Source organism: Macrosteles quadrilineatus, unplaced genomic scaffold (assembly GCF_028750875.1).
Source record: "Macrosteles quadrilineatus isolate MER2022 unplaced genomic scaffold, UCM_ALF_1.0 Scaffold_1__1_contigs__length_201487025, whole genome shotgun sequence".
Lineage (NCBI taxonomy): Eukaryota > Metazoa > Arthropoda > Insecta > Hemiptera > Cicadellidae > Macrosteles > Macrosteles quadrilineatus.
Window position 1 is genome coordinate 72573050 of NW_026542594.1, and position 25357 is coordinate 72598406.

The following is a 25357-nucleotide window of genomic DNA, read 5'->3' on the forward strand; positions in this document are numbered from 1 at the left end:
ATGTTGGTTGTATTTCACTCTGGAAATTACTTGGTAAGAAGTTCGATATTGAGATTGATTTTAAGTCGTGGGAACAACAGAGGGAGCGGGTAGTGGCGCAGCTTACGACAGTGGTCGAGTGCGAGAGAGAGCGATGGCGTGGTTTTTGTGTAGGGCAAGCGATGACAGCGCGATATCGAGACCAGTACTTGCTCCTTGACCTTGACCGCGGCGGCAGGACATTGCTGACTGATAAGGCTGACATTGGACTTGTGTCGTGGCTTATTAGGGCTAGAGCTCAGCTGATTCATTTGAATTCATTTGAATTATAAACCTTGGAATGATGGAAGTGGGCTTTGCTCCCTTTGTAATTTAAATCAAGATGAAACAGTATTTCATTTTGTAGCAGAATGTCCAATTTTAAAAAACATTAGATTTAAATGGTTGGGTAGACATTTCTTGGCTCAAGCTGAGTTTATTTCATATTTAAATGGGGTGGATTGGAGTTTTTTCTGTAAATTTGTAAGGGAGGCTTGGTTTTATAGATGGGATTTAATCCAAGAATTTAATTTTTAATACGACTCTCTGCTGCATATACCATACTTAGACGTTACTTATTTAATTGTTTTTTCCTTATGTATATATAAAAAAAAAATAATAAATGTTTTTGTAAATGAAGTTCAAAGTGTATAAATTATTGTTTTTTCTTTTATATCACTGTAAAGTGGGAATTGTTTTTGTTTTTTTGTTAAGGAGAAGGTATGTATGTTGCCAACCAAACAGACGGTCAACATTGACCATTGTTTAGTAAGTGTTAGGTTTTTTATTTTTAGCAGTACCTTATGTATTTTATTTTATGTGCAAGTTAGAGTTGTATATGTTGTACATATATGGAGGTAGACTATTATGTAATTTGTACAATAAAGCACTTTTTCATTTCATTTCATTTCATTTTTTCACACTCTGCACTGCTAGCCTTACAACTTCCTTCCCCATTTCCTACGTCATGGACCTGTTTTCCTCCCTTCCCATTACATTTTAGGATTGCAGATACCTTAATTTAATCGTCATAAACAGTTTCCACACTCCAGACTGCTCGCCTTTACTATTTCCTTCACCACTTCCTATGTCGTGGACCTGTTTTCCTCCCTTTCCATAGCATTTAAGGATTGCAGATACCGTAATCTAATCGTCATAAACAGATCCCACACTCTACACGGCTACCCTTGACTATAGAATCGAGTAATCTTCAATATAATCTTTGCTCAATAGTAACAACTGATGTTTTTCCTTTTGTACTGTATTTTGTTTTGCTAGTATACTGTGGATAGACAAATTACAAGTATTTTGTTTACTTTTTCCTTGTTATTTAATTCAGCCAACATGGTTACCTAGCAACCCATAAGACTAATGTTAAAAAAATGTGATTTTCAGTTTCATTTTTCTACGTAATTAGATTTTTGTTGGCAGTTCTAATTGCAGTAAACTCGTTTTTAGGCCAGAAATAAACTATATACAACATTTGAAGAAAATCGTCGGAGCCGTTTTCGAGATCTTGGTGCAAGCATACATACATACAAGCAAACTTTGCTCGTATTAGAGTATAGGATAAATCAAAACAGCTGACACAACTGCATGCTTGAATTTATAATTTTTGTTTACTTTATCTTATTGTTGAGGTCTATGTCTTTAGTTTTGTTACGGTTTTGCAAATAATTAACCATACTAGTGGCTTTGCCAGCTATCACAAAATTATGTTATTATCATTTGCGTCACACACAGTTAAAAAATCATGTTACGATTAAAAATTTTACAGCGATTAAATTACAATAAAAAACTAAATGAAACTAAATGAAAACCATTCAACACAAAACAATTTGTTTAATTTCAAACTAAAAAAATCTTGCAACATAAAATCTTAAAACTGAAAATGCCACGAATCTTTAGTTTCTCCTAAGTATAGTTATTTCGTATAGGCTCTTCTAATTTTAATGCTCTGAAGTGTATAATCTTACTAATATTATAAATGTGAAATTTTGTGTGTTTGTTTGTGTGTTTTTTTGTTTGTATGTATGTTTGTTTGTTTGTTTGTTTGAAGTTCACTCACGCTTTGTCTACTGGTTGGATTGGGCTGAGATTTGGCATGATGATAGTTTACATTCCCGATTAACATACAGGGTGATTGATATAAGTGTGTCAGCTATTTTATTCGAAAGTTATAAGAGATATGAATGTTAAATGTTAACTGCCTTGGATTTTTTTTTAATTTTGAAAAAGTGTTGAAAAAATAATTTTAGCTGCCATTAATGAACCAACTTGTCTTCTGGATCGTCTGAATTAACTATATAGTGGTTTAAATTACCTCTTTACTGTCAAAACGATCCTTTGTAGTTTGTTACCCAGACAGCACACTTTCTCCTCAGGACATCCCACGGATATTGCGACAGGATATGCAAGATATCCCATAGTGGTCCTATGGTCAACTTGGGATATCACAGGATATCCACAGGAATGCCTAATGTCCCCGCCCGGGGATGTCCTACGGATAAGCTCACACGCATATCCGTGGGACATCCGAGGTCATCCCAGGGTAGTCCTCAGGACATTCTCAGGACATATGGGACTACTATGGGATGTCCCTGGGATAAAGTGTGGTCTGGGCCTGAACATAAAAAACACAAAATAATATAGATTTAGTATGAAAAGCTTAATTATAAGTTTAGTAAATTGATTAAATAGTTAATAAACACAAATTTTGAAGAAAAAACGAGAAAAAAGTTTTTGGCCCAGACGGGTTTCGAACCTGGTACCTTCGCCTTGTGAGCCTCTTACCTTACCTCCTGAGCTATCTGCGCTTGTTGATTATGGGTGTTTTCAAGTGGTTAAAGAGTAGCCGACAGTTGCAATGGTCGCAATACTTAAAACATTTTTGATACTACAGTATAGGCTATATATGATTCTGTTAATCTGTTTAGACCTCAAGTAGTTGAATTGTTTTTCTGGTAGTTGGAGAGGATACTGGTATTTGAATATAGATTATTTAATCACCATTAGATTAGCACTGTAATAATTGATTGTTATATGATTAAAATTAGTTTTTTGTTGTTTTATTAATTTAAAGTTAGAATTAAATTCACATTTCACACAACTATGATAGAACTCTAGTTTTCCTGAACTCAGTGGTAGTAATATGTCAGTAAAGTAAAGTCAACCCTTGCTAGCCATAGTATTAACAAGACATATTTTCAATCTGGGAAACCTTAAACTTTTAAAATAAATTATAAAACCTCAACATCTTAATGCGTGGGAATCTTATTTTTAGAAAAAAAAAAACAGACCAAAATTATTTGTTAAATAATGAAGACGGCCCAATTATAAATTCGGAATTACTGAAAATAATTACATCAAGAACAACACTGTAACATATCCAAAATTCAAAAGATTAATTTTTCTAATATTATTTTTTATTTTTCCAATATCCTTTAAATCATCTGTTTTAACTTTGTTTAAAATTAATTTATTAAGTAAATATTTACTTTTTGTACTAGTGTAAACACAGCCTGAAGATGGAAACCAAGTTTCTGAAAGCACTAGTGAAAAAAACAAATTATTATATATTGGCCTTGTTCTTGATGAACATTTAAATTTAGATATACTGTAGATTTCATCAGTAATAGTATTTTTTTTCTTCAGTTTGTTACCGGGACATTACGGGACATTACAGGATATCCAGTGGATTTTGTACATGTCCCGGGATGTCATGGGACATTCTGGGATATCCTATGGCATTCGTACATATCCCGGGACTTTACAGGATATCCTGAGGTTAACTTACAAATCCCGGGACATTACGGTATATTGTAGGATATCCTGTGGATTTCGTACTCGTCCCGGGATTTTGCGGGATATCCTGAGGATAGCGCACATATCCCGAGACATTCTCAGGACATATGGGACTACTATGGGATGTCCCTGGGATAAAGTGTGCTGTCTGGGTAAGACTACATCTGTTTCATGGTTCGATCGGAGCACATAATCAGGTCAGAAGAATGTCATGTAGTCAACTCTCATGGTAGTCAGAACCTAATCTTAACATTGGATATTCCTCGTAGCGGAGTTCGTCCAAAGTTTAATAATAAATAGGTAACAAAACACATATCACACGGAAACACAAAACACCAAGTGTTTCCGTATGTTATGTGTTTTATCCCAAAGTGTGCAAAAGTCTTTGACCTCATGGTGTGCTCCGTGCTCTGTTCGATACAGTGAAACAGCTGTAGTCTTATAAACTTTTAACAAACTAAAAAGGATTGTTTTGACAGTAACGAGGTAATTTAAACTTAAACCACACTAGCTTCTCAGGGGGCTGGTCAGGAACTTATGAGAACCTCTTCTGCGAAGGAGTGAGGGATTGTGGGAGAGCCCCTCAAGTCAATTTAAAAAAAATATATAAAAAATAAATATGATTATAATATTAAAATCAATTATTATTATTAAAAATTTGCCTTATTTTTTTAATTATAAAATAATTTTTTTATTATAAAATTCCTTTTATATTTATAAAATAATTTTTTAATTTTTTTTTATTATAAAATTAAACTGTCATAACCTAACCTAACCAACCAAACTTGCTGGTAATATAAAAAATATACAAAATAAAAATCTGATGAAGGTTTACTAATAAAAATAGTTCTGTTCATAAAATCTATACTTATAAAAGGCAAAGCCCTCACTGACACACTCACTCACTCACTCATCACTAATTCTCCCACTTCCCATTTACCTAGGAGGCTGAAATTTGGTACACCGATTCTTTAGGTATTACATAGGAAAACTAAGTTGTTTTTATTCTGATCTGACCCTCGGGCTCCGCCCCAGTGGCTCTGGAGTTTCCCATGTTAACCTTATGGTTTTTCATATTTAAAAGGAATTAATGAATCTTATCAGCTGTTTCAATTAAACAAGTTGGTTCTGTTCTATGATGTTCAATAGCATTAAAGTTACAAGGATTACCAACAGGGTGCAGCACTATTATGTTTTTTAATTTATGACAACAGCTAATTTGCAACCAAAAGGTGAGTGAGCGTAAGGAACGAACTTCAACCTGGAGGTGAGTTAGCGTAGCGAACGAGTTAACCTGAAGGCAAGTGAGCGCAGCGAACGAGCTCCAACCTAAAGGTGAGTGAGCGTAGCGAACGAACTTCAACCAGGACGTGATTGAGCCATGCGAACGAGCTCATCTTGAAAATTAAGAAGTTAAACGAGGCAAAGCCCGTGGGTACAGCTAGTCTATATATATAAAAGCAAAGCCCTCACTGACTCACTCACTCATCACTAATTCTCTTACTTCCCATTTACCTAGGAGGCTGAAATTTGGTACACTGATTCTTTAGGCATTAAATATGAAAACTAAGCTGTTTTTATTCTGATCGGACTCTTGGGCTCCGCCCCAGTGGCTCTGGAGTTTCCCATGTTAACCTTATGATTACTCATATTTGAATGGAATTAATGAATCTTAACAGCTGTTTCAATTAAACAAATTGGTTCTGTTCTATGATGTTCAATAGCATTAAAGTTATGTTACAAGTATTACCAACAGAGTGCAGCACTATTATTTCTTTTACATTTATGACAACAGCTAATTTGCAACCAAAAGGTGAGTGAGGGTAGCGAGCGAACTTCAACCTGGAGGCGAGTTAGCGTAGCGAACGAGCTAACCTGAAGGCAAGCTAGGAGGATTAAACATTAAGGAGAGGACACGCTGTAGTTTCGTTGAAGCCAGCGTACTCGGGAGGGGGGGGAGGCAGCGCTACTCTCCCGCCCCCCTCTCATACTGCGTTGTATGCGTTACTGGAAAATTTGGTCAGAAATATCAATTAACTATTTAAAAATTAGACTTCATCATCCTACGAAAATTAAAAAGTTAAATTCTAACCGTAATATTAGGAACCTATTAAGAGGAAAGTCATATTTATGAACCAACTAGCTGTGTACCCGTTCTACGCACGGGGATCTTATAATATTCAGTTGAAACCTTCTTATATAAAGAACAGCAGTTGGTTTGCATATTTTAAGATATGCTGGCCAAACTATTATACATAGCTTCATTTTATGTTGTTTTTTGTTGTTCCGGATCGGTATGACAATCAATAAAAGGTTAAATTACCTCTGTGTCTGCCGGTCGATCCTATAACGGTAGGCTTACTTTTATTTTTACTATCTGATCTCGTTTGCATGGCTCAATCACGTCCTGGTTGAAGTTCGTTCGCTACGCTCACTCACCTGTATGTTGGAGCTCGTTCGCTGCGCTCACTTTCCTTCAGGTTAGCTCGTTCGCTACGCTCATTTGCCTTCAGGTTAGCTCGTTCGCTACGCTCACTCGCCTCCAGGTTGCAAATTAGCTGTTGTCATAAATGTAAAAGAAATAATAGTGCTAGTGCTGCACCCTGTTGGTAATCCTTGTAACTTTAATGCTATTGAACATCACAGAACAGAACCAACTTGTTTAATTGAAACAGCTGTTAAGATTCAATAATTTCATTTCTCATAAGGTTAACATGGGCTTCCAGAAATTCCACGTCAAAAATCGACAAAAACTTGATTTTCAAGGGTTTACTGTTAAATATCTAACTGTCTCATATTCGATGAAATACGTCTAAAACCATCTCATATATGTATAGTATTTGGAAAATAAGTTTCAGGCGGGACAGTGCTATAGTTATTGAGGAGTAGTTGTAATAAAGTGCGTATTTTAGCGTTACCAAGAGAATGACAGATAGACAGACAGACAGACAGACAGAAATTGAGATAAGGTTTGATTCGGTTTCTCTGACCTATGAAATGTAAAAATAACCAAAAAGTTCATTATTCTAAGCAATGTACAGACAAAACTCTAATTTTATTTATATAGATAGTACGTTCAAAGGTGAGTAATTAATCTACACAAGGATGACTTATTTTTTGGAATTCGTTGTCCTTGTTTTTATTTTTTGCCATACTTGTATTGTGTATTATTTATAATACTCTAACCAGAGCGCGGGACTCCGGTTCATGGGGTCCCGGGTTCAAATCCCGCCATATCACCAATGGATTTTACTGTTCATAAATTAAAACTCAAATCATGAGTAGTACTGTATGTGTATTTGAACATTTTCTTAAAGAGAAATAAAATAAGTTTTAATCCTTTAAAATAATGATAAACGCACCTTGGCGGTCAGAAGACGTGATGATTGTTGAACATTCACACTTTTTACTCGAAGTTTCTTTAGGTAAACAGATCAAATGTAGTTCAATATGATATTTAAAAAATCAAGAATTTGATTGCCAAGAAATTGTTTTACTTTTTATGATTGTAATTTAATTGTAACGAATGTTGGTGTAAAAAAAGTTAGAGCGGCTTTCATTTTTTCTTAACTTTGGCTATTTAAAATCACCTGCCTAGCACATAAATGACTTAAAACTAGTAAAAAATTATATTAACAAATCGAGAAAACTATGAAAAATTCAAATTTAAAATTTATTTCATCACCCGAATTAAAATTTTCATTTTAACCTATTATTAGTAAGATTGTTTTATCAACTGGAAAAATAAAAAAAGACTTTATTGTAATTATTTTTCTAAATACCACTTTTAAATATAGGTAAATATATATTTTTTATTTCGAGAAACTCTTAAGGAACACGAATAAATTGTTAATTTGTGTAGATACATCATATTTTTTTTTCAAAAACGTAATTAAAGTAATCATATGTTCAAAGTCCAGGTCAATTCTTTCAACTTTGATCTTCAATAATAAATAATAAATAATGTTTTTTATAGGAATGATTGACACTGTTCGATAGGAAATTTAATTTACTTTAAGAATGCCATCGGTGAATAACACAGGTGATTTAGTTTAGCGGCAATTTTAATTCGAAACAGCGCGCGTCGCGTTTTTCCCTATCTCTCCCATGTTATAGCCGAGGCTTTTTGCCACTCTACGGCTCCGCGTGCCCCTCTAGTGTTCTGCTAAAGCTGGCTTCACCGCAACATGTGTATTCCTATTCGCGTGCCCTCTCCTTAATGTTTAATCCTCCTAGAAGGCAAGTGAGCGCAGCGAACGAGCTCCAACCTAAAAGTGAGTGAGTGTAGCGAACAAACTTCAACCAGGACGTGATTGAGCCATGCGAACGAGCTCACTTATTAAGTTAAATGGGGCAAAGCCCGCGGGTACAGCTAGTAAAATTATAAATACTTCAAATTCTAACAAAAGATAGAAAGGTTAAGAAGTAATCGCGTTCCAAGCAAAATCTTTGACAAAAAGTTCATGTCACCAGTGGGATTCGATCTGGATACTTCATGGATATCAGCCAAGTACTGTACGCTAACCACTACACCTCGAACATCGATGGTTTCACATTATACATCGATGGGCTTCACTTCGTATCACTGCGGTAATGGTGTTCCTTTAAGAGAAGAGAGTGACGTCACGCCCCCCACTCTTTCGCAAATAGGTTCTCATCGGTTCCTGACCAGCCCCCTGAGATGCTTTTTTTAACCCACTATATAATATAGTTAACCCAGACTATCCAGAGGCCATTCCATCATGAAAAGATGTTCTGGCATTTGACCAATAGTATTAATAACTAATTGGTTAATGTACAGAAATTGAAGAAATTTCACTCTTTTACTGGTGTGTTTCTTTCTATTTTTATATGTTTGTAGGACACAAGAGTAGGCACTGAACTAGAGTATGTTATAGTAAGAAGAAATCAAAGAATACCACGTCCAGCCACAATTGAACTTTGGGTAAGTTAAAAAGTTAATTTTAAACATTCACATTTAGTTCTGCTCCAGCAGGTGTAAACTGGAAAACTTACTGTTAATATATAATAGTGGAATATATGACTTAGACTAGTGCATGTTATGAATGCAGCAAATGATACATACATTTTACTTTATTATGTAGTACCCATCTCCAACTTATAACATAACTTGTAACAGTTATAATTTAACATAACTGAAGGACTAAACTTAAATAAGTTATAATTCTAAAGATGAAAATCTACTTACATATTTGTCCAGTTTCGGATGAGGGTAGCCTACTTGCGGCCCTAGGCAAAACTGACCCGAGTGGCCCCCACCCCTTAGTAGGAAAAACTTCCCTGCAATTCAGCGAACTCATAAAAATCTACTGTGATCTCTAGGACATTGTTATCCGACATTATGGAGGATATCGTCGCTCGTGGCAAAATCACAAGGACATTGACATTATCACCCATATGATCGCGGCAAAATCGTGAACATCTCCCGCAATCACAGAAAATTCAAAGAATACAATACAATACAATACAATACAATATTCTTTATTGTTAATTCGTCAAGAATTACAATAGTGTCAATACAATAGTGAATTGTACATGTTAATTTTCATAAAATTCCTTTATTGAGTAGAAGGGTCTTGCGATTAGCCACTTCTTCAGCTCCTGGTGTAGCTTGTTGCCAGTCAGGTCTCTCAGGTAGTCAGGTAGATGGTTCCTCAGCTTGCAGCCGGTGTAGGAAGGTTTTTTTCTCCCAAAGAGTTGTTCGGTGAACTGGTAGTGCAAATTTGTTTTGCAAATGACGGGTGTTGTAGTGGTGCAGGTCTTGGTTTCTTGGGGGGTTTATTTCATTCACATACTTAATGGTTTCAAGTATGTAGAGAGACACCACTGTGAGGATTCCTAGGTTTACGAGTGCTAGTCTGCAAGTCTGTGGTGGTACAAGGTTGGCGAGGGCTCTTATGGCTTTCTTTTGAAGGACAAGAATTCGATTCATATTTTTTGTTGAAGTTCCTCCCCACACTGTCAAGCCATATCTAAGATGCGACTCTACCAGTGCGAAGTAAGCTGTTTTGGCCACAGAGAGTCCGCCTATGTAGTTTATCCTTCTGACGACATATATTCCAGTACTGATTTTTTTGCTTAGGTGGTTGATGTGCTCTTTCCATGTTAGTTTGTTATCAAGGATAACACCGAGAAATTTTGTGTAGTTTTCTATTGTTACATCCTCTAATTGAGGGACTATGTCTTTTTTCTTACTGAAATTCAGAGTTGTAGTTTTTGTGGGGTTTATTGCTAAGTCATTGTTCTTTGAGTAGAGGATAGCTTTATTTAAGATCGATTTTGAATTAAGGTAAAGGCTTTGGGCTGTGTTGTCCTTGATCAAAATGGTTGTGTCATCTGCATACATGATTGCAACAGCATTTTCACTCTCAATTTGTTTGGGGAAGTCATTAGTCAATAAGATGAATAGAATCGGGCCTAATACAGAGCCTTGTGGAACTCCTCTCGTCAGCTTGCTTTTTGAAGATTTGAAACTTTCTGTGACTTCATTTGATGAGTTTTTCAGTACCACGACTTGTGAACGTCCCGTTAGGTAGCTTTTGAACCATTCTAGCGCAGAGTTTCTTATACCGAGTCTTTCAAGTTTCTTGCATATCAGGTCGTGGCCCAGGCAGTCAAAAGCCTTACTGTAATCAAGGAAGATGGCGGAAATGTATTGTTCGTTTTCTATCTGGTCTAGGACGTACTCAATTAGTGCTGTTATAGCTGAGGATGTAGATTTATTCTTCCGAAAGCCATGTTGGTTGTCAGTTAAGAGTTTGTTATGATTAAGATGTGCCATTAATCTAGCCAGAGCAATTTTTTCTATGATTTTAGAGAAACTGGAGATGAGAGAAATGGGCCTGTAGTTTTGAGCATTTTCAGTTGGTCCTTTTTATGTTTGGGGTATATTTTACTGACTTTTATGGCGGATGGGAATTTGCCTTCTTTAAATGATTTATTTATAAGATAAACCAGAGGAGAGATGAGTTCTTGAGAGCAGTGCTTTATCATCTTAGAGGAAAACTCATCTATTCCACTTGATGTTTTGGCTTTTAGGGAGTTTATTATCGTTTTAACTTCTTTATAGGATGTTGAAGTTAGGGTAAGGTGTATTGGGCAGACTGGTTCCTCTCCACTCAGCACTGTTTCAGGGTCTATAACGATTGCTCTGTTTTGGTCAAGGGTATTTTCTGCTATATTTGAGAAGAATGTGTTGAAGTGGTCGGCCATTTCTTTTGTGTTGTTTGTGAGTTTGCCATTTATTTCTAATTCTGCAAGGGTTTTCTCTTCACATTTTCCTTTCCTTTCCTTGTTTATAACTTGCCATAGTGCTTTTGGTTTGTTGTCAGCTTGTTCTATGAAGCTAGCTGTTGAGGACATTTTTAGGTTTCTTAGTTTCATGTCGTATATCCTTTTTCTATTAATCATTTCTAATTTGTCTTCATTTCTGTTCGTTAACTCAAACTTTTGCAGAGCTTTCAAAAAGTTCTCTTTAAGGTATTTTGCTTCAGGATCGTAGTACTTCATATGTTTTTTGTTTTTAATAATTTTAGTTTTCTTTAATGGGCATGTATAATCCAGTGCTGTTTGAAGAATATTATGAAATTTGTTGTAGGAGGTTTCAAGATTGGGTGAAGAGTAAACATGTTCCCAATTTTGTAGATGGAGGTGGGCCTTCAGATTGTTTAGGTTTGTGTTGTTTAGGCTTCTTTTCATTACAAATCTTTGGGAAGTGTCTTCTTGGTGTGTTTTCAGCAGGCACAGCTGCGCAGTGTGGTCAGATAGACCAGTATGCACAACTTGTCCAGTAATATACGCACATGGTATGTTTGAGCATATACAGTCTATTGAAGTGGCTGTGTCATGGGTTATTCTGGTGGCCTCTAGAGGAAATCTCCAGATGTTTTGTGTGGTTAACTCTTCTTCCAGCATGGTGTTTTTGGAATCTTGGGTGAGCCTGTCGATATTTATGTCACCGATAAGTATTAGGTTTTTCTTGTGTACTTCTTGTAGTTCTAGCGTGTCTGATAGGAGGTCAAGGGCAATTCTTGCATTTTCGATTGGTGGTCTATAGATTCCCAGAATGTAGATATCCTTTTTCTTTGTTGTCTGCATGCGAATCATTGCTGTTTCGAAAATTAACTCCTGGCATGTGTTTGATATGTTAATAGCTGATACTGTATCAGCAAGGGATTCCTTGGAATATATTGCAACACCTCCAAGTTTATGTTCTTCTCTACTAAAGTGAGTAATTAAAGAGTAGCCGGGAATTTTTGTAGCTTCTAGCTCTGTTTTTTTCAGTCCGTGTTCAGTCAAGACTAGAATGCTTGGTTTTGTGTCATTGAGAATATGGTGTAGTCTGTTCGTCTTTGTAGCAAGTCCTCTAATATTTTGGTGCATTATTGCTACACAAGAATTATTTGGAGATTTGCAGATTTTTCTTTTGCTTTTTTCAGGCTGTTTGTTTCTAAAAAAGGGGTTATAGTATGGGGCACTGTAGAGTGATTAGATTGTTGACTTGAATTGGGTTCTTGCAGCTGCTCATGTTTCTGTTCTCCTTGAGAAGAGAGGCAGTCCATCTCGGTCATGTTTAGTCGCTTGGTGTGTGACAGAATATTCTTTTTATATAGGTCTATATTTTTCCAAAAGAAGTCTTCAATGGTCTCTCCCGGCTTAAGAAGCTCGGCGGTGATCGGGGGTTTCCCTGTGTTCTTTGGTTTAGTTGATTTGTTTGGGGGAGATATAGTGCCCTTGAAAGTAGAGCAAACTCCTTTTGGAATTTTGATGGCCTTGGGTTTTTTAATATTTTGATTTTGTGTTTGTTGTGGTTGACTTTGGTGTTCTGGTGCTTCTTTCCTCAACTTACTTTTTGCTATTTGCAAGGAAACACTGAAATGGGTTTTCTTAGTAGTTGCCAATTTGTTTTTATTATATGAAACTCGTCTTGGTGTGTTAATTGGCTTGCAAGGAGTCTCCTTTTTCTCAGTTATTAGTTGCTGGGAATCTTCTACTGTTATTTTATCTTCTAATTTCTTCATTTTTGACTCCATATTATTCTGTTTTTCTTTTAGGGCCTTTAGTTCAAGTAGAATTAGTGTTTCTGTGTTTGATGCTTCTAGATTTTTGTTGTCTGAAACTGTGGTTTTGTTTGTGAGGTCCTTCGCCTCTGTAGTGGTTGTCTGTGTGCTTGTCTCTCTGAATGATTTTGTAGATTCTTCTCCGGTGTTTATTCTGCTGCATGTATTTTTTTGCCTAAGGCATTTAATTTCATTCTCCATGTCCTTTATTTTTGTGTTGAAGCTATTAAAAGTTTCTTCCCTGTCTTTGTCATAATCTTCAAATGTTTTTGTGAGAGTGTTTCTCAGGCTTACTTCCTTTTCCAATTGGTGTTCTAGTTCAGTTATTGTTTCGATTAGGTCGTTGTTTCTAATTAGAATAGTATTTTTCTCATCTTCTAGTTGTTCAATTTGTGCGTGGTAGTTCATGATGTCGATGGTTTGTATGTTTGTTAGTTTCTGGGCCAGACTCGAGTTTTGTTGAGTCAGGTTGAGTACTTCTTCTCTTAGTTTGCTATTTTGTGCTAGAAGTGCGTTTCCAACTTCTGCTGCAAGTGTTAGAGAAGTTTCTAAATCGGGATCTTCTGAGTTTTCTAGTTCTAGAATTTTGTTTTCTACCTCGCCCATTTTGTTACCCTGACTTTCAGAGGATATTTGATTTGGGGGTGTGGGAGTTTGGTCTTCTTTTAGTTGTAACGCTGGCTTTCCAGAGGTGAGGGAAAGATCACTACAATTGTTACACCTCCATAGGAAAATGTCTTCTTTAGAAAGGTTTTTTAATTGTTTTTCTGTGATATTGACACATCCACCATGAAACCAGGAGTTGCAGGGACCAGTACATTTTATACTGGAGTATTTTACACCGATGTTGCATTCACCACAGGGATATTTTGAAACTTTTTTGTTCTTCGACATAGTTCAGGTGTAAAATTGTATCAGTTTTGAAAAGTTTGGCTGGTTCTTTATGTCAGGAATCTTGAGGTTCAGGTTAAAAATTATATCAGTTTTGAAAAGTTTGGCTGGTTCTTTATGTCAGGGGTCTTGAAGTTCAGGTGTAAAATTGTATCAGTTTTGAAAAGTTTGGCTGGTTCTTTATGTCAGGAATCTTGAGGTTTAGGTTAAAAATTATAACAGTTTTGAAAAGTTTGGCTGGTTCTTTATGTCAGGAGTCTTGAGGTTCGGGTTAAAAATTGTATCAGTTTTGAAAAGTTTGGCTGGTTCTTTATGTCAGGAATCTTGAGGTTTAGGTTAAAAATTATAACAGTTTTGAAAAGTTTGGCTGGTTCTTTATGTCAGGAATCTTGAGGTTTAGGTTAAAAATTATATCAGTTTTGAAAAGTTTGGCTGGTTCTTTATGTCAGGAATCTTGAGGTTCGGGTTAAAAATTGTATCAGTTTTGAAAAGTTTGGCTGGTTCTTTATGTCAGGAATCTTGAGGTTCAGGTTAAAAAATTATATCAGTTTTGAAAAAGTTTGGCTGGTTCTTTATGTCAGGATTAGAACTATTTAAATAAATAAATAAATTTATTTCTGTTGTCAAAAATTTGTGTAGAGTAATGAAGAATACAGTGTTGCACTGTATTACTGGTTGGTAGTAGGTTGTAGACACTGTTAGTGTCACTGTTAATGATGTTGAAGATGAGCTGAAATAAGCTTGGAACATGTACAGCATGAAATAACTTATATTGATACCTTCTGGCAAATTTATAAGTAGATTATCATCATTAATCTGAATATTAATAATAATAAGTGTCAAAAGACTGTTCAATTTGAAATTTTAGCTAGAATATTTACAAGAATGTTAATTACATAAAACCACTAATTGACTATACACAGACTCTGTGTATAGTCAATGATAGAACTTGTTTGAACAGTGTGAGTATTTTCATTAATTACATAATCTCTTAGTTTAGTCTGATACACCTTATAGTGCAACCTGTTATGAGAGTAATTGTTTTGAAATAACTGTCATAATGCTTGGTAATTGCTCGATATTGAGTGACACTCAGTGGCGGTTCCAAGGAGGGGCTACAGGGGCTAAACCCCCCCCCCACCATTGGACCATGGAAAAATAAATGTAAACATATATTTAGTCTTTAAAACGTGCAATATCATAAAACAACAGCAATGCAGTTTTTACCAAACTAATAAGTGATGGCAGGGTAATAGAGAAACTTTATGGGGTAATAGCACCAGGTCTGGCGAGAGCCGTAACGGGCCTCTGGGCCCCTTATTTTCCTGAATAAGTGTCCAGCCACCTCCGTGCCGTTTTGTTACACATTTAACAGTACATATCTAAAATTCATGATAGTTTGATGTTTGATTAATTCTCGTGCTCACAGTTGCTACTTTATTCCAGTCAAAAACTACTAAGTGAACTGGAAAACCATGCAAAAATTTTTGACTTAAGCAGATTACATGTACAGAAAATATTTTACATTTGACTGGGCCGGACCCCTTCAGAACTCAAGGCTCCGGGGCTCTGCCCCCCCCTGCCCCACCGTCTAGCCGGTCCTGAATAGCACGACGAATAAAACAATATTACGCCAAGTTGTCAAATTTTACAATTACGCATCATCAAATTTTTCCAGCAGTCAGCTGTTGACATGCTAGGCCGCTAGGCCAAAGGCGAGCGCCAAGCAGACAGCGTGGATAGGGAAACAGCCGATTTCATGTTCCTAGTTGTCAAATTATCTGCCAGCTACTAACTTAACACAGGCATCAGTCATCAGCGGTTGCGCCAGTAGCCTATTTTCTGACTATCTATCATGGGTTGTCTACTGTGAAAAAAGTTTGCTGCTGCTGTTGGCTACTATAAATGTTTTATGTAGTATCAAACACTGCAACAGATCTATGCAATGGAGAAAATCATAAGGATAACAAACTTGTCTTCTACTTTGCATGACATAGAACATAGAACAAGTGAAATAGAGGAGGTCTTTGGACAGTTAGACACAGTTCCAGACGTTAAACATGGCTTTATAAAGTCACCAAACGGCTTTAGGAGATATGGCCGTAGTCTACTGCATACACAGAATGTTTTGAAATTCATGAATGCAAGTTCGTCATAGTTTCATTTTTAAAACTAGTGTACCTGTTGCTCGAATTCGAGCAATTGTTAAGTATTACAGGCGTTATTTTTAACAGTCTTTATTTCTGATGACTTTTAAAGATTCAACTCAAAGATTATGAAAATACTTAAAATGTACATAAAAGATCGATATAATCAACATTTCTTGTAAATATCTTATCATATTTCAAAAGCTGATCTTGTTTTTTAATGTTTTCTACAAATAGCCTTACTCATAGCCGCATTAGGTTGTCCATAATAACGATTATAAATATGAAAAAAAAACATTATTTCTATTTCTTCTCCTTGGTGGTGGTGTATGACTTTCCTATCCTACTAATATTATAAATGAGAAAGTTTGGATGTATGGATGTATGTATGTTTGTGACAAGTAAACGCAAAACATACTGGTCGGATTGGGCTAAAATTTGGTGTGATGATAGCTCACATTCCCGATTAACATATAGACACATTCTTATCTAAAAAGTCCTTTCTGGCTCCGCCCCAGTGGCTCTGGACTTTCCCATGTTAACCTTATGAGTATTCATATTTAAAAGGAATAAAAGCATTTTGTCAGCTGTTTAAGTTGGTTCTATGATATTAAATAGCATTATCAAGTTATAAGGTTTACCAACAGGGTGCAGTACTATTAAATTTAATATAAAACTTCATTATATAATATTTTTTTTTTTATTTATGTCAATGGATACTAAAGTGCAGCCGAATTTTGTTTCTAAAAGCGTTAGTGGATGTGTAACTTTTTTATACAACAAATGTAAAGATCAAAATGTTTCTATTTTGTGTCCTCTTCCCGTTGCAAAGCACGGTACAGCAGCTAGTGTTTCCATAGTTTTCCAAATCGGCTCTTTCAATGATTACTAAGAAATGCAGCACAGTGTTAATTCTGTTGTCTTTTTAGTATATCAAATTATCCAGGATCTCTCGCTTTTTTTCCATTGTAATATTTACCCCAACCCAAATTCAAATTGTAAATATTTAATTTCAACCATGTCAGTAGATGTTTGTAGCAAACTGTAGCAAACTTACTGACTGTTTACAATTATCATATGTTCTTTTTCTCACTTTTAATTTTTGACAACGGCTGGAGTTTCCATGTTAATCTTATGGAGAAATACGAAACTTTAAAGGGCCCCAGGGCCTCACTCTCTAATTATTTCCCTAAAAAGAAAATTTCCTGCACAACTTCACGTTAAGCTCTTTCCAATGACACCAAAAACATGTCAATCGGTTCAGTAGTTTCGGAGGAGTAATTGTCACAAAAAACTTGATTGTGTATTAAATAAAAGTATACATAATTAAGTATATAGATATAGATGTCGACTTGCTCAAGACAAATAACAGGTGAAATGGAAGTTTTTGGACAATTGGACACAGTTTTATGCGTTAAAGCTATAGAAATTCGCCAATTGGCTTTGAAAATACAAAAATACCCGAACTGCCCTTCCTTATACCACCACCTTATAAAGAACCACCACCTTATACCCCACTTTAAATTCCACACCCCCCAAGCCCCCGGTAGCTGACAAGGTCCTAGAACCGCCACTGGCAACACTAACACTGGTATTACTAATCCTGTCATTATTTTTACTTTGATCTGCCATACAGAAAGATGTTAATGGAAGCTATCTCCAGCCAGCTCCTGAATTCCGTCTTGTTCAGAGTTCGAAAAAAGAAACATCAACGGGCCTTATCAAATTAGCTCAGTCATTGGATTATGAACTTCAGACAATGTACAGATTGTCAATTTATGCTCTGGTAATTTGTATTACATAATTTTTGTTTGATTAGTACAGTATGCCTAAGTTTAGTCACTAGTCTTCATCATATTTTTTTAGTTATATTCCATTCACAAAATTTAGATGGTTTGAGGGGAAGCGATTCCATCCCCTCCAACTCACCCTAATGTTGAAACAACAGTCCATAGCTGATCAGCTTACAGAAAGATTAAGCTAAAAAAGTGGAACAGGGAAGACCAGAAACCTTCCCCTTAAACCACCTAAATTTTGTACCTATAGAATTGCTAAATTGCTAACTATAGATTAGCAAATTAACTTGCACAAAATAAGGATGAGTGCTTTCCTATAGATATTCTTAACCCTATAAATACATATAGCGTATTTAGGAGTAATTAAATATTGAAAAAGGTTAATGCAGTCCTGATCATAAAAAACACCCATTTAAGTTTTCAGTATGTAATTTGTGAAACTTTGCAATTGCTGGTTTTACAATAGTCTTAGGCTAGGCGCACACGAGCGATTATTTTGAGGCGACTATTTCATCGGCCGATCTGTGCATCATGTATTTGAATGGAAGCGCGCACACAGGCAATCGAGAACTGCGCCGATTTTAAAATCTGGGTTTTGCCACAGATTCGTAGGCGAGGCGATTGTCGCCCGAAAATCTGTAACTTACAGATTGTTATCAGTCCGCGCACACGGTCGACTAAAAAATCGGCCAGTCGCTTGTTATTCTCCACAGGAGTAGTGTGAGTTGTGTTGTTTTCTATGCTGAAAAGGCCACAGCTGTTAAAATAAAAACTGAAACTTTCAACAGACATTCTATAGTAATTAAAGAACTTTTTACTGTCATCACGTAAAGTGTATAGTTTATAAAACTGTTGATTTAAAAGTCTCTGACTTACTATCGGATTAACCCAATATTAAAGTTCTCTTCTTTTTTTCATGGTCTAATTAGAAGAACACAAACACAGGTTAATTCAACAAAGTCCATTTTAGGATAGCTTAAATGCACTCAAAAAATCCATTTCTCGACTAAAATATCGCCACGTGTGCGCCTAGACATAAATTAAGGGCGATTTATTTTTGGCCGATTTTTTAATCGGCCGATCGAAAAATCGACGGTGTGCGCCAGGCCTTACAGCAACCTATTACTAGAAACAATTATACAGGGTGAGTTTTAAATGAGTTTCCCCCCTACTTTTTTCTACATTTCTTAAGATATCAACTCCGGACCATGTCAGATCATTTAGAGTAGTGAGTACTTCATTTTGACTGGGTATAAATTTTTGGCTGCCATCTTGGATCCACCACATTGCACACAATTTTTTTTTATGTAAAGGAAGAGTTGTGACCCATCGATTCAAACTAGATTTTTACGCTGAATACGATGCTGCAATCTATTTAGAATAATAAAAGATCCATTCTAAAGTTATGAGAACTTTTATAATTTTATATTTAGCCCATTTTAACATTGTGCATTTACAAACTAAGACCATAATCTCAAAATAATGCTAGATAAAGATAAGTATACACCACCATTCATTGTCGACCTATTTTCACTTGGTTATGACGTATGTATTTTTTTCGGCCGCCATCTTGGATCCGCCATTTTGAAATGTGATAAATTATTTTAAATATGAAGGTGGTGTTGTCACCCATCATTTTGAAATACTTTTTTATGCTGAACTCAATGCCGCAATACTGTTTTTGTTATCAAGATTTCTTGATGAAATATTACAATAATTTTATTTAAAATGTCAATATTTCAAAAACCAAATATGAAAATTAAAAAATGATTGCGGCATTGAATTCAGCGTAAAAATGTAGTTCAAAATGATGGGTCAAAACACCACCTTCATACGGTCAGTTGTCTCAGCCTTATCAATTATACATACATTTTTCAATATAATCTCTCTTCGGAATGTTAGGTGTAGTTGAATATACTTGTAGTGAACCTGGCTTTTATTCTTGTCTGTTAGGGGCCTCGTTCATATGTTCGTGCGGCTTCATTGGCAAAAAATAATGCAAATGACAACGCAATATGCTGCATTTCCAAAAAGCATATACTTTCTGTTATGTGAATAGCGACGTTTACATGCATTGTTGTTAATCAACAAATGTTGTAAAGGATGATGAGATCTAGTTTAAAGGAAACATGACCTTCCTGTGACAGCAGCTGCCTAAATGGCAATTACTCTTGGTGCCAATTTTTTTTACAGTCGAAGTGCAGTGTTGTTTAAACATGTAATCCAGTAGCTGTAAACCACTTAGTTTAACAAAATATGGACACGGCTCATACGTGCCCTTCTGCACTTATTTTTTTATATTGAATAATTGAAAACATGTGTGAAAATAATCTTTTGAACCTATGATGATCTGTCTTGAATAATATGACAAAATATAGGCAAAAGTGGTCAAAAAGGCAGACACCAACCCGTACAATAGATATAAGATAAATATATGCAAAAGTGGCAAAAAAGGCAGCAACCAAACCTTACAACAGATATAAGTTAACTCGATAAGAAATAGTTTCAAGTGTTACTGTGATATTACGATTTTCCACTGATTTCGTAATATAACGTTATATTACAAAACATGACATGATGCAGAGGAAAATCAATGTTAAAATAAAAAAACCTTGCTAATAGATCATTTTGACAAACTCAGTAACTCCCTATTATATATATATAAATATTGTTTTTTTACTTTATTTAATTTACAATCTGTTCAAGTTGAACAATAAGCAAATCATATAAACTAGTGTACCTGTTGCTCGAATTCGAGCAATTGCAAAGCATTACAGGCGACTCAAAGATTATGGAAATACTCACGATCTACCGGAACACAACAGTTAGATATAATCAAAATCTTTTGTAAATATCTTATCTTTTTTCAAAAAGCTGATCTTGTTTTTTTTTAGTGTTTTTAGTGTACAAAAACATTATTTCTACTTCTTCTACTTGGTTGTGTTCTATGACTTTTTCTATGTTTCCATTGTTTGCAAATCGGTTATTTCAATGATTGCTCAAGAAATGTAGCACAGTGTTAATTCAGTTTTATTTTTAGCCTATATCAAAATTGTCCAGGATTTCCATTGTAATAATTACACCAACCCAAGTTTCGTCTACAGATGCAATATGCCAAAGAACATCACCTACCTACGTACAATCTCCAAGAAGTGGTAAAAACGGCAGAAACCAACCAATACAATAGATATAAGTTAACTCCATAAGAAATAATTTCAAAAGTTACTGTGATATTAGGATTTTCCACTGATTTGGTAATAGAACATTATATTGCAAAACATGATACGATGCAGAAGAAAATCAATTTTAAAATCAGAAAAATCCATTGCATATACTCTACTTCATTTTGACAAATTCAATAAATCACAATTTAAATATTAACAGCTGTTGCATTAGAAAGTAGTGTAGAATTATGCATATGGTCGTACTGTAAACAAATCTGAAGAGGCAACTTTAAAGGCTTCTGGGGCAGAGCCCCAAGGGTATTTACCTCTTTCCTCTTTTGATGGCTCATCTACAGACCAAGACCTTTCTTTAGAGACCCCTACCAAGTTTCTACGCCCATCCGTTCTTTCAAATTAGCTGTGACAAAAACCCCGTTTTCCTCCATAAGAATAACATGGGATGGGAATTTAAAGGCCACGGGGGCAGAGCCCCAAGGGAATTTACCACGTTTCTCTTTTGATGGCTCATCTACAGACCAAGACCTTTCTTTAGACACCCCTACCGAGTTTCTACGACCAGCCGTTCTCTCAAAATAGCTATGACAAAGAAAAGCAGTTTCAAATTAATATATAGATAATAATACAACATTAACTTGAAGAAAATGAGCTAGTGATTGACCACTGTCAACACTAGCTAACAAAGAGAATTTTGATAACACTTAGCCGAATCTGAATGGGAGGTCCAATATCGTATGTCGCTTCAGTCTGTAAATGGTGTTGAGAAAAGGCCAATAAATTAAGTGCAAGATGATTTGAATGATTTTCCAATTTTATAATGTATTTTTCACTAGATTTTGTAATTTATTCTTGGACTGTTCGAATTTGAAGATCATTATGAAGTGTTCTGTTGGTAACAAACCAATAAGGTGCGTTGACTATTTTACGTAATAATTTTGATTGGTAATGTTGAATAATTTCAATGTTTGAGGTACTTGCTGATCCCCAAAGCTGAATACCATAAGTCCAAATAATTGGTTTTAGAACTGTCAAGGCCCTGTTTCATTTAGTGTTAAACCACGTCAAACCCAAATAACATGCATTTGATATAGGAAAATTTGGTATTTTGTTATTTACAAAAAAACTCTAAGAGATACGAAGTAAGTGTAAACTTCAAAGTTGTTATGAATTAAAAAACCTATAAAATGATGTGCCACTTGAAATATGTTGCTATTTAAAAATTTTGAACAATGAGCATTTGCAAATTTAAAAAAATATTATTTTTTTATTTTTATTATTCTAAAAAACCTTGTAGCATAATAATGTAAAGATAATTTAATAACAAGTAAGAAAATTCAACCGGAGAAGGGCTAAGTGCATTGGTATAGAAACACAGAGTATTAAAAAGATATAGATCTTTAAAAAAAAAAAAATGCTGTCATTTTGAAACGGAAAAAGATAAATAATTTCTGTTTTCACCAAAATGTTTGTATATTAAATACCTTTAAAGTGGTGTATGACATGACATATGTTTACATTTTACAATTCCGAGATTTAAATTAGTGATCCTCAGTTTTTGGCACACCCTGTATCGGGAAAAAGTTAAAAATATGTTTATGTTATTCCTTGAGGTCAATGTAGTGGAAAATAATTTTATATAATCCTTGTAGGTTAAGCGGTTTTTCCGTAATCAATTTGAGACACCTCTCGTGAGACACCCTGTACAGTACAGATTAGCCCCATGTTAAATCTCTAGAAGAACAAGAAAAATTTAATTTCCATTTTGACCCAATTAACATAAATATTTTCCAAATACAAATAAAACCTGCACACATATGGCTGATAACCTTTCTTTTGGTACAACCCGGGTGTAATTCAGTCCAGAGTAGTATGATCAGGCTAAGCTGTCATAAGTTTTGTAAATTTTTTTAATTTATAAGATTTAATTTCAACCAAATCAGTAAAATGTTAATACTGTACATGCGTATCCTTGAATAGCATCAGGATAGGTCAAGTTTGGTATCAAATTAAAGGTTTTATTTAATAAAATACATTGCTCTAAACTCAAACTCAAACGGACAACCAAGTCAAAATGGCAACCGTTCAAATATTTCTTGAATCTGCCATTTTTTACCCAGTAGTTATTTTGGGCTCAAATTTACGGAATTGTATTCTACTAAATACCTGGGGACCAAACTTTGCTCAGGGAAAATCGTAAGTTTACTATGACAGCAGTCTTAGTATTGCAGATACATTAATCCAACTGCCACAAATGGTTCCCACACTCAGCACTGCTCACCCTTACTACTTCCATCACCACTTCTTACGTCGTGGACCTGTTTCCCTCCCTTCCCATAGCAGTAGGGTATTGCAGATACGATACGTTAATCTAACTGCCACAAACGGTTCCCACACCCCGCAATGCTCGCCTTTACTACTTCCATCACCACTTTAACGTCGTGGACCTGTTTCCCTCCCTTTCCCATGGCACTTAAGTATTGCAACCCAACTGCCACAACGGTTCCCACACTCCGCACTGCTTGCCTTTACTGCTTCCTTTACCACTTCCAACGTCATGGACCTGTTTCCCTTCCTTCCCATAGCATTTAAGTATTGTAGATACGTTAATCTAACTGCCACAAACGGTTCCCACACTCCGTACTGCTTGCCTTTACTACTTCCTTTACCACTTCCAACGTCATGGACCTGTTTCCCTCCCTTCCCATAGCATTTAAGTATTGTAGATAGGTTTATCTAACTGCCACAAACGGTTCCCACACCCCGCAATGCTCGTCTTTACTACTTCCATTACCACTTTCAACGTCGTGGACCTGTTTCCCTCCCTTCCCATGGCATTTAAGTTTTGCAGATACGTTAACCCAACTGCCACAAACGGTTCCCACACTCCGCACTGCTTGCCTTTACTACTTCCTTTACTACTTACAACGTCATGGACCTGTTTCCCTCTCTTCCCATAGCATTAAAGTATTGTAGATAGGTTAATCTAACTGCCACAAACGGTTCCCACACTCCGCACGGCTCGCCTTTACTACTTCTTTCACCACTCTCTATGTCTTGGACCTGTTTCCCTCCTTTCCCATAGCATTTAAGTATTGCAGATACATTAATCTAACTGCCACAGACGGTTACCACACTCCGCACGGCTCCCCCCCAGATAGCAGAGAAAGCTTTAAGTTAGTTCATAATAAACTTTCAGAGGCAACCCAAGATGGTTGCAGCAACTATGCATTGCAAACATTTTAATTTGTAACACGTTTGCTGCAAGTATAAAAGTAACCCCATCTCAGACTTTCTGGAAAGTTTCACCGTGTGTTTGAAGCAAGGTGCAAGGAATAGTTGCGAACCACTTGCAGGGAATGATTGCAGATGACTTGCAAAGATACCGTGCTGCAAACATACAATGGATGTTTTTATCAGGCTACCAAAGAATGCTTGTTAAACACTTGCATTGAATGAATGCAGATGACTTGCAAAGATATCTTGCTGCAAACATGCACTGAATGTTTTACTCAAGCTAGCAAAGAATGCTTGTAAAACACGTGCAGGGAATGAATGCAGATCACTTTCAAAGAAATCTTGCTGCAATGACACACTGCATGTTTTTCCCGAGTTAGCAAAGAATGCTTGTAAAACACTTGCAAGTAATCTTTGTACATGACTTGCAAAGAGTACTTGCTGCAATTATGCTCTGGGTTTATTTCTCAGATTAGAAAATAATGTTAGTCAAACATTTACAGGGAATCCTTCTGCTTCGCATTTGCTTTCAATGACGTGTACGAAGATGAATTGCAAAGATAATTTACTGTAAATATGCACTGAATGTTGAATAGAAATATGAAAAGAATGTTTGTTAGATAATTACAGGAAATCTTTGTAGCTGATTTGCTAACTGATACCTATGTGCACTAAATCTCATTGTTGAATTTAGCAAAAAATTCTTCTTGTGAATGTATCAAATATCTTCAACCTTAGCTAAATTTAATCATCATAATTTTTTTCTATAAATGTAATAGCAAAAATTTAGTTTTCAAAAGTTATTGACTAGTATCTTATTAATTATTTTATTATTATATTAAAAGAAAAAATACATTTTACATAAGCCAAAATTTGTTTAAGACAGCAGAAAATATTAAAATAAGCATTCCTTTATCATAAAAAGTTTATTTAAGAATTCAAAAGCTATAATTTCTTCTCAAAATAGTCTTAACAAGATAACATGTAGAATACAATTATAAAACAGAGAAAATTAATACGGAGGTTGAGCTAAGAGTGTATACTTGGAGCTGTTTACTCTTAAAATACAATACAAGTTTGTATAAATATGGGTACTAAAATCGTTGGTTATTAGTTGTAAAAACCATTTTAGTAGAGTGTTTTTACTTGGTATGCCACTATTTATAAGGGCAGTCAAAGAACTAAAAACTTCACATTACATTAAA

At 35.4% G+C, this 25357-nt stretch overlaps 1 protein-coding gene across 1 annotated transcript in view; it reads left to right on the plus strand.

The window, feature by feature from the left end:
• The window catches only part of LOC128983577 (cadherin-86C-like), a 297541-nt gene that overhangs the window by 82704 nt on the left and 189480 nt on the right, over positions 1-25357 (plus strand). Inside the window, exons 4-5 of the mRNA XM_054402910.1 lie at positions 8684-8767; positions 17604-17726. Of these exons, the coding sequence (XP_054258885.1) occupies positions 8684-8767; positions 17604-17726 (207 nt within the window). The remainder of the gene's footprint in view (positions 1-8683; positions 8768-17603; positions 17727-25357) is intronic.